The 10,572-nt window shown below is 49.3% G+C and overlaps 1 protein-coding gene across 1 annotated transcript; it reads right to left on the bottom strand.

Annotated features, from left to right (window-relative positions):
- Positions 1–589: 589 nt before the first annotated feature.
- Positions 590–10,050, bottom strand: DRD4 (dopamine receptor D4). Its single transcript, XM_062494977.1, has 4 exons — positions 9,820–10,050; positions 2,099–2,211; positions 1,207–1,754; positions 590–792 (listed from the first exon to the last, which is right to left on the bottom strand). The coding sequence occupies exons 1-4, from the start codon at positions 10,048–10,050 to the stop codon at positions 590–592; spliced, it is 1,095 nt and encodes a 364-aa protein (XP_062350961.1).
- Positions 10,051–10,572: the final 522 nt, after the last annotated feature.

The raw sequence follows: 10,572 nt of genomic DNA, 5'->3' as shown, positions 1-10,572 counted from the left end.
AATCATGTGGCTTCACAGGAAATTCTGGAGCGCTATCAATAACACTATGGTGCCTTTGTAAGACCAATGTTAAACATGAGTGAAATCAGTTTCTGGGTTTAAAATTATCAAGGATAAGGGGAAAGGAGGTTGCATAGATAGATTCACCCTCACCTGGCATATGGACATCGGGAAATGAGCTTGGTACCCTTGTCTGGCATGTGGACATCTGGAAAATGAGCTTAACAGCCTTATTTCCCCCGGACTCGTGTCCATGTCACTTCACAGTCCTGTTGATACCACCCCAGAAGCCAGAAGATTAGTAATTATTATTATTATCCCTGCTTACATCAAGCAGCAAGTGTTAAAGAAGTGGCTACACTTGGCAGTTTCCAGTGCAAAGAGGTTTCAAACTGCATCCACATTCCCTCATCTGTAACATCTTACTACAAGGACTGGGGAGCCCCTTCCTTCAGCTGCCAGCTCTCCTCATCATCCCCTCACCCCCAACACAGACAGCAGACCAGAGGCAGAAATAGATCTTCAATGAACTTTACAAAAAATGACCCAGTGGTTCCTCTCGCCCAGTGGTTCCTCCTGCATGGAGGGCTCAGCAGAAGAGGTGCAAGACTTTGTGGAAGAAGTTCCTGAACTCGGCGTTGAACACGGTGTAAATTATGGGGTTGAGAGCACTGTTGACGTAGCCAAGCCAAGTGACAGTGCTGGTGACTTGAGGGGGGATGGAGCAGGACTTGCAGAGAGCCCTGGTAATGTGCACCACAAAAAAAGGTGTCCAGCAGAAGAGGAAAGCACCTGCCAGGAGGATAATAAAGAGAGAAGGTGATGTTAATGCTCAAAAGGGTTTAATTTAACAAAGCCTGAGCCAAAAAAGATCGACACAACTCTGGCACTCAGGGGAAAGGTAGCAATTGTGCTGACATGTGGAGCTGGGCTTATGCCCAGACAAAAATTTGGGATGCCTTTCCTGTCCTAAACATTGATGAAAATTCTTAAGTTAGTCTCGCTTTGGCTTTGAGTGTAAGATATTGGGAGTCACAGGTTTGCCTTGAAGGGAGGTTGGGTTATAAACCCTGCATGTGTTCTTTCCCAAGGGTGGTGATTTTTGGCACTGCTCTGGATTTACCCAGGTCCTGTCAGTCTGAGCGCTGTGATGGGACAAGGTAGCACATTTCCCACCCTCCCCAGCCATCCCTGGCAGCCACTCACCGACGACAACCGGCAGCACCCGCATGGCCTTGCGCTCCCGGCCGTTGATCTTGGCCCTCTTGTGCCCGTGCCCCGGGTGTGGGTACCTGAGGTGTGGGTAGGACACAGTCTGGATCCCACTGTTCATCCCACATTCCCCAGGGAAGCTGGCACGGGCATAGGGGCTGCACTCCAGTGGCCCCAGCCGGGTCTGCTCTCTCTCCATCAAGGTTGGGGGGTGATACAGCTTCCTGTTGGCTCCATAGATGCAGCCTCTCAGCTTGGCCTTCCGGGCTTCTTCCCAGCGCTTGAGTCCTTGGAACATGCCACAGTACAGCACCAGCATGACAGGGCACGGAATGAAGAAGGAGCAGATGGAGGAATACACGATGTAGTTATCATCCTCCAGTTGGCACAAGCTGGGGTCCCGGTCTGGGACGTTGTTGAGGCCAAATATGACTGGGGATGCCACAGCAAAGGCGAATATCCAGGTGGTGGATATAAGGATCAGCTGCCGCAGGTCGATCTGTCGACGGTTGTAGTTGAGCGGGATTTGGACAGCGATGAACCTGCCAACAGAGCCCTGGGTGAGTCAGTCCTGGTGTGGTGGTGGCACCACTGGTAATGTAATCGAAGGGCCCCAAGCTCCTTGTCACTGTCCTTCCCCCCATTAATTTACTAACAACCAAGGCCTGGGCTAAAACCAGAACAGCCAAGCGTCTGCTCTGGCTCATCATACAAAGAGCTTTCAGCTTGTCTACCAGCAATGGGACACAAACCTGGTGGTGGAGGACGACATTAGAGCAGAACACCCTCCTTAGGGGAGGGCAGAATCCTCACTGCTTGGGACGCTGGCAAGGGCCTGTGGAACCAGTGTGCTGCCCAGGCACAGCCAGAGCAGGAAGCCACTCACCGATCCACGCTGATAGCACACAGGTTGAAGATGGAGGCCGTGCACAGCATCACATCCATGGTCATCAGGGCATCGCACAGCACCGTGCTGAGGGACCACACTCCTCCCTGGAACTGAAGAGATCCCTGTGGTCAGCAGGTGTTGTGTCCTTTAAAATGACAGGAACGTGGCCATGCCTGGGTGCCTCAGCCGCTCATGTTTCCTCCAAACAAGCAGCCCAAAGCTGAGTGCTCCTCCCATGACACGATGCTCCCAGCGCAGCAGCCGCAATGGGAATCAGCCCCACGCAGAGCCTACAGCCTGCTCAGGGCTTGTGGTTCTGGCCTGTCTGGAGAACTGAGCCCTCAGTACAGCCAAGTGAGTAATGTGGCAGAGAAATGGACACATCACCCTTGAGTGAGGGCAGGTACCCCCAAACTCCTCCAACCCTCAGTTCAGGACCCCAAGATCTGCTCAACGAGGCAGTATTGGCTGCACAGCACCCTGAGCTCAGTCTCCAAGCAAGCAAGAGACAGAGCACAAAGCTTCTCTTCCACTTCTGTGTCCCAACCACTCCAACCACCTGATGGGAATGGTCCCTGTGTTACACAACTGTTGCATCCTGGCAGGCCAAGCACAAGTCCAGCCCCTGGAGACCAACTCCAGGCAATGAGTAACAACCTCTGATTGTCTCCCCATGGTCACAGGCACCAGGGCAGAGCAGCAGGGACCGGTGTCAGTGTTCTGAACCACCTGAAGCGTTGATTCTGCCATCCTTAGTGATTTTCAGCTTGGTCATGTCTCAGCCAGTGGCACAGGCTCTGCACAGGACAGGCAGCAGGACAGACAGAAGGACAGCAACAACTGATGCTTGTACAGCCAGAAACTATTTGTGCCACTTTGTTCCAGTTGAGTGCTTGTCTCACCAGGTACCTTGTTCTTTTAACATTAAAGCACTTTTTAGGCTGATACAGAAATAGGTCGCCTCAATCCCATTCCTGTGCCATTATTCCCAGGAGCTCCTTGAGCACAGGCAGAGACCTATCAGTTTGCTCACACCTGCACAGGTAAACCAGGAAGCTCAATAGGCTGTCACCACAAGGGCAGCAGGGAATTTTTCCTCCAAGTTTGACGCTGTGAGGAAAATTCCACCATCCGTTGGGTCCCTCTGCAGAGAGAGGTTCAGTTAAAAACCCAGTAAAATGTACAAATAAGTATGATTTTAGTGTGCGTTTATTGTTCCCACGTTACAATGTTTTGTGGGGATTCTTTTTTATTTTGTGAATGAGGTAGAGAGATGGGATTTTTAGTTGCTTTAGAAAGTGTGGTTTATTTTTCTTGGTTTTTTACAGAAAATGTGAGGTTTTATTACAGGTGTTGAGAGCATGGCTAGAAGTCACAAGACTTATGGTTGCATGGTCTTTTAAGGATTTATTAACCAATAAAACACTGCCAACAAAGATATTTATGTTTCTAATCCAATACTAAGAAATTTTGTTTAATTATACAGTGACCTTTCTTAACCAATCTCGTTCTGACATACAGACTTATTTTAAGACTGTTTGTCACCTTTATAACTACTTTTATTCTTTCTACATTTTAAAGTCTATAGCTAAACTTCTTTCCACTTAATATGTCTCTGCTTTAAGCTTTAAATCTACATTCTTGCTTCTAGCACCTATGCTTGAGAAAAAGGTGTTTGGTAGCAATGGCCCCTTGTCATATCTGACTCAAACACTTTATTTTGATATTGCAAAATACCAAACACTATGTGTACTCTCTATGTGCTTTTATAAAAAGATATATGATAAATATTACTATAGGATATCTATTGCTACACGTAATGTATCTAATTTTCTATGTATGTTTATCTACAGATAATGTGCATCATCTAATAGATATAATCTATTATCTATTTTTATCTATAGAAAATGTGCTGCATAAAAATATTTAAATATATATATATATAAAATATATATATATAAATCCCAGGGACATTTTTCTCTATAGCAATAGCCAGCCAGTGCTCATAGAGTCTAATGTTGCTGCTCTCTAATGTTGCAGGTTTCAGGAAGCAGGTATGGATGTGCTCCTTTACTGGTGCTAAACAACAGGTTCTGGTTTAATTCATCTCAGCACAGAGAGGAGCCACGTGGGGAACACAGTCCACAGAACACCAGGAAGGTGCCGAACCCCAGCCCCTGCCAGCAACAGGGCAGGCAGCTCTGCAGGGATTAATATCACCCAATAATGATGTCAAGCACAGGATTATGATTAGAGGGGCTGTAAAGCCAAAGGAGTCTCTGAAGTAACTGTTTTGCTATTTTTGTACAGCATCTCCTTGAGATACCTCCAGGGGAGCTCTGGAGTCAGACATGAGTGCTTCATTCAGCCTCTTCTCTAGCACAATGCAGAAACTCCAAACTGAATTTGGCACCTGAACCATCAAAAACCAAATTTCTGCCAAGCTCACTGGGATCTCACCAGGTTCACTTCAGCTTATGAGAGAGAAAATTTGATTTTGGGCTACAGTTTTCCAAACCTGTTTGTGATTTGGGAGAACTAATTGATTCTGAAAAGGACAAGGGCTCTCAGGCTGCAGCACCTTTGAATCATGTGAGATTAAAGTCAGGCACTTGGAAAGTGCTATAAACCCTTCCCTTTCCCTACCATCCCCCAAGACTCTGGCTTTGAGGAAGGTGCTAGGAGAGAACTTCCCATTCTAAGGTGTTTGTCACCTGCCCACCTTGACAAAACGTGCCAAGGACCCCTCTGATGGGAGAGTAACTTTGGATAAGAGGCTTTGCTGGGCCATGTGATTAAGGAGTACCTAATTCCAGGAGGCTGCAGCAGATTAGCCCATCAAGGTACACAGTGTTAAGATTTAGGGATCACAAACAGCTCGAGCTTCCTTTAAGAAGTGCTCCAGAGCAACTGCACCCTCAGCAGCTCTTTGGGTTCTCCACTTTTCCAGAATACAATGCAGAAATTTTTACAGGATGGTGGAGGGCAGGAGACAGACTTGGCTTCTCAAACACCTTCGCTGCTGCCTTCCTAGTCAGCCCATTCTAGTATCCTTATTCCTAAGCACAGCTGATTTGTAAGGAAAACTCTACCTTCTAAACCAGCCTGATGCCAGAAGAGCTCCTGAGGGCAGAAGCCAGGACAGAGTCAAAGGTTTTAGTCCTGTTTCCACTGGTACCAGCTCTTGTCTCAGTCCTGCCACATGCAGGGAACAGCAGGAGCCTGAAAGGGAATTAGGAGATGCCCAGCTGGACTTTGAACAAGCATCTGCCTCAGTGCAGCCATGGCATGGAGTAAGAAGGCTGTGACACAAGTTGGAAGAGGAATAGTCCTTGCCAATAGGCAAAGTCCAGCATCAGAGCCAAAGAAATGTCCCCATGTCCACCAGAAGCAGTACTGGGGCCTTTTTGTCATGATTGTGACAACTGTCCCAGTCCCCAAAATACACAGCACAGCCTGCAAGGGGAGAGGAAGAAGAGGGAGTGGGATATAAGACAGAGGTGCCTCATATCTGCTATGATGCTGTTTCTAACTTAAATCATTGAGGTCAAGGTTTTTCAGAGATCATGAGCAAGCCTGATCATCTGCCTGAGACATTATGAGGACCAAGAATTCCAAGACACTCTCCCCAGTTACTGGTATCTCAAAAAAAACCCCTAAGCACTGGTTTGTAATTGCTAGCCTGTCTCACCTCCCTGATACTTTGTGTGGCTCAGACATCAGTCAGGCCCAGAATAACATCTACTTCCACTAAAACTGTAACTTTCTAGGAAAGACTAATGCCAAATCTTGCTGCAAACAAGCTGACATGCATTCACAGAGAGCCAGGGAAAATTTGGAGAGGGTAGAGCTCTGGCCTCTCACTAGAGGAGCTGCATCACAGACACACAGAAAATACTGCAAGAAAATAGATATTTTGATACCAAACCAGTGACACCCTCAAAGTTTTAGGCAGAACCCATCACCCTCACCAAGATAAGAAGATAGCTCATGTGGTTTTTACTGGCTGCTCCGTTGTTGTGCCTGCTAGGAACACTCATCTTCCTTGACCTGGAGAAGGAGCCAGGTAAACATGCAAATCTGCTCAAACCGTTTCCTCTTTTCCATAATCACTTACACAGGTCTTAGTGGCAAAGATGTTTACATAACCAACACCCTCAGCTCCTGCCAGCAGCTTCCTGGCTCAGGCCTGCTCCGCAGTTCTGCTGCTTGGCAGGGATTAGCAGAGAGCTGATCACAGGAGCAGCAGGTACAGGTACAGGTGTGCTCCACAGCACAGTCCACGTGTGGAGCTTGTCCTGGTGCCTGCCCTAATTGCTGGGATGCCTCCACTAAATGAGGATGGTATAAACTCTTGCAAGTATCCCAGAGTCTTTGAGACTCCAGCCATTGTCATAGTCACTGGGAAGCAGCTATACACAAGGCAAGCCTTTGGAGCCATGCAGCTCCCTCCCAAAGCCACCCAGAGCCAAGTGATGTCCTGCAGTAACTCCATAGCACCGTAGCTCTGCTCCCTCAGGTAACCCCCGCTGCAGTGCTACCAGGGCTCCAGGTACTCTCTGGCATCTTCTCCTGGCCTCTCTTCACATGAAAGCAGAACTTTGCCTCCTCAGGAGTAACAGTTAATTCCTGGGAGTGCCCCAGGCCGTCTCCTTCCCCCTTGCTTCCCATCATCTTTTTCCATCCAGTGGATTTCTGGCACTGGATTGATTGCTGGAAAGCACTTGACACTCATCATCAAAAAAATCAGGGCTGGCAGAAGAGCAGTGCAACTTCCCTATGGAAGTTACCACTACCTATCCCTATCATACTGTTAAGACCTGAGATTCCCAAGCAAGCAAGAAGGCAAGTGCCTTCTGCCCATCAGGGTAGGCAGCTGTGTGGTAATTACAACTGGAAAACATTGGAACATGTATTTGTTCTATATTTGGATGACTCCAGGGAAAGAGAGTGTGTGTCCATAATTGCTGCCAGTGTCTGAAATGAGCTTTCTTAACAACCAGAAATAAAAGCCAAGATCAAGGACTCTCCCACTGTGCTCCATCTTCTGTGAACAGCAGCAAAGGATTATCCACATCCCACAGGAAGGAATCCCATCCCCACTGGGGCTTGGAGGAGATCTGTTGTTTGTGAGGATGTCAAATGTCACCTCAAAAGTTAAGTCTCTCCTGCTGTCTTCTAAAGCCCTGACTTGGAAGAATGTTTCCAAAACTGGAACACAAGATGCCACTTCACAGGAAAACAGCACAAGGTGAGCAAGTTTCTGCTGAATGAAAAAAAAACGCTCAGTTTATTGTTCTGTTCCTGCTAAAAAAGCAAAAACTCACCGTCTCATTTGGTTTTCAAGTTTTCCAATAGGCCCTCAGAGTCCACCTTTACTGTGTCAGGAGTTGTACTAAAGTTTAAAACAACAAAACAAAAGCCCCACACCAAGAATGAAAGTTGAGGTGAGCATTCATGACTGTCCAGGCCATATCATCAGTGGCTACTATGTTTGGTACAGAGTGCAAGATGAAACCAAGCTAGTTTTATGGAGCAATCACTACACCCTGCATCTTGCATCCCAACATCTAATTCTGAATTTTGCCTCTGAGGGAAAAAAAAAAAAAGAAAAGAAAAGAAATCACAAAAATTCTGTCCTTTGGCATGGATTCAGTGATTACTCTCCCTTTTCCTTTTCTTATTTCAGAAAAAAATAAGCTGGAAATCCTGCACCAGCATACAGGAGACAATTAAAATGAACATGGGCATCTTTAGGCTTTGGCCCCTCAAAGAAGCTTCCAGGCATGGAATGGGAACTGCTGGAACTCTGGAGATGGAGTTGCTCTACACATCAGAGCCCCACTGCTTGCTCAAGGGGGCTGTGACTGCTGCACAGTGCTCTCTGTCTCTCTCTCTCTGTACCTGATCAGCACTTCCCACACCTGCTCCATGCATTCCTTCCAAGCGCCAGGAGTGCAAATCCTGGTGCCTATGCTGTTTTGTGCCTCTGAATGCCTGCGTGGCTGCAAGAGCTGCAGAGGACGAGAGGGAAGGAATTCTGTCATACAGCACCTTCATTCCCTGTGTTTAATATCGTGGGAGTAGAGACATGGAAGAATTCCCTCACAGAACTGATGTTTATGGACAGCCATGGAAATGAACGTACCAAGTATGACCACAAGCTGGACAGCCCCAGTTTTTAAAGCTCATACAGGTATGAAAACCCGTTACCTGAGAATCCAGAACTTGTGGAATGTCTGTGGTATTCAAGGAAAGCCCCACAACACTCCTGCCCCATTGGAATAATTTTCAAAGGTACCCCAGAATACTTTAACCTGTATTTTATATATATCCCAGCAAAACTTCCACCTGCAGGCAAAAGGAGACCACTCTAGTGTTGGTGACTGCCCATAGAGAGACCTGGGGACTGAAGGCATTGATAGACAATAGAAAGAGGAAGGAAGAAAAGGGATCCCAGTTAGCAAAAAGCAGCTGAGAAGAATGATGAAGAATGTGCCTTTCTAACCAGCAGAATGGAGGAAATGAGGAAAAAGCAAATCCACCAAAACCAAGAGCACAGTGGAAAAAGAGGAGACCTAATGCTCCAGTTCTTCATTTGCTCTCATCAGTCCCCAGATGAACCTGCTGTTCCACAATACCTGTCTCCAGAGAGGTCACAATGTCCTGCAAAATCCGAGGATGAGGTAGAGACCATTCTAAGCTCTAATCTGCAGCCTGCCTTGCTTAGTGGAGGGCAGGCCTGCACAGTCAGGGCCTGCTGAGCCATGGGGTGCTCTGTATGGCTTGTGAAAGAGGACAAGAGGGGAGATGCTCTTCCATAGCTGGGAAGAAGATCCACACTACCAGCTACCATCAGGATGGGTAGAAAAACCTGCTATTTGGCCCAGTGGATGCCTTCATCCTCTTGAGCAGGGAAGAGCCCTGTACCAGCTGGTACTAACAGGTTCTGAAACATCCCCCTGCAAGCACAAGGGTTTCTTCATCCCTGGCAGTAAATGTTACAGAGAGACCCACTCAACCTCGGCAGTGCCTGTTCTTTTCCTCAGCTGTCAGAGTTTTGGGGGTGAATAGGTTTTGGGAGTGAACAGCAATTCTGCCCCATGTCCATGATCTGGCTCTCCACAATCACCGTCGCATGGCTCAGGCCTGTGCCAATCAACAACCTGCCAACCAAAGCCACCTTGGTGCAGAGTGACCAAATCCCACCCAGCTCCCAGAAAAGACAGCTTCTCCTTCTCAGCCAACACGGAAAGTTGTTTACTGGCTAAAGATCTCCCTTTATCACCAAGATCTGCTCGTTTTATGCCAAACAGAGCACAGCACCTGTCTCTTCCTATCCATTTGCTGACGGCAACCTGGACAGCGTGCAAGCCAAGAGACAGCCGCCCCGGTGCGCCTCCACTCGGGGCGGTTCGGACGGGGATCCCAGGAACTCGCACGGAGCCGGCTCCTTTCCCCGCCGCCCGCAGTCCCGCAGCGCTGTGCGATGCCGTGACGCTCGCAGGTAAGAGCCGGGGGGTCTGACCGCCACATCCCGGGGGGCAGGGCTGTCCCGAGTGGGGGGACACTCCCGGGGTGGCGGTCAGGAGCAAGCTTTGACCCTCGGTACTTGGTCTCTTGCCCCCCCCGCCCCCGCTGCCTCCTAACCTGCAGGCTCGGCGGGTACACAAGCCCCATCCATCCCGCCGTCCCCCGGTGTCCCCGGGCTGTCTCACCTCGGAGTAGACGTAGAGGGGCAGGACGAGGAGAGCGAGCAGCAGGTCGGCCACGGCGAGGCTGACGATGAAGTAGTTGGTGGTGGTCTTGAGCGCCCGCTCCGTGCAGACGCTCAGACAGACGAGCCCATTGCCGCCGACGATGAGGAGGATGAGGAGGATGCCGAACACCAGGGCGGCGATGCTGTGGCCGGGTCCGGCGGGCGGGGGTCCGGCGGTGGCGTTGCCCATGGCCCCGCGGCGCTGCCCCCGCGCACGGAGCCGGGCCGGCCGCCGGGAGCTGCCCGCCGAGCCGCGGGAGGAGCCTCCGCCGCCGCCCCGCCCGGCCCCGGCCCCGGCCCCGCGGGGACAACTGGGTCACCAAGCCGCTTAAGGGGTGGAGGGGGGAGTGGGAGGGGGCAGGCTCCCGGTGTCCCGGCTCCTGGTGTCCCGGTGTCCCGAGCGCTGCAGAGGTCTGGCTGCGTTCTCGCATGGTCTTGCCGTGTTCTCACATGGGGTTGTACTCTTATGCAATGTGAGAGGAAAGAATTGGTATTAGTACAGATGGGGTGAATAGCTGGGAAATTGTGTTCCAATGTGTGTATAGAATCTGGGGATGTTTAGGTGTTTGTAATTAAACAGAGTGAAGATCCAGACAGTCCATAATGAAATTTGAAGATACAGCCGAGACAGGGTACTGCGAGCATCTTGGAGCACAGAGTAGGGATTCAAAGTGTTCTTGATAAGTTGACAAATGCTGGATGCACTTCAAAA

Source organism: Cinclus cinclus, chromosome 6 (genome assembly GCF_963662255.1).
Source record: "Cinclus cinclus chromosome 6, bCinCin1.1, whole genome shotgun sequence".
Lineage (NCBI taxonomy): Eukaryota > Metazoa > Chordata > Aves > Passeriformes > Cinclidae > Cinclus > Cinclus cinclus.
This window is presented reverse-complemented; position numbering and strand designations above follow the sequence as displayed.

What these genes read in the sequence shown, in the direction of transcription:
- DRD4 (XM_062494977.1), bottom strand. Translation starts at nt 10,050, where the DNA reads ATGGGCAACGCCACCGCCGGACCCCCGCCCGCCGGACCCGGCCACAGC. An exon ending in TGTGCTATCAGCGTGGATCG is followed by an intron (nt 1,755 to 2,098) that starts GTGAGTGGCTTC and finishes CTCTGTTGGCAG; the next exon opens with GTTCATCGCTGTCCAAATCC. An exon ending in GGTGCTGCCGGTTGTCGTCG is followed by an intron (nt 793 to 1,206) that starts GTGAGTGGCTGC and finishes TCCTCCTGGCAG; the next exon opens with GTGCTTTCCTCTTCTGCTGG.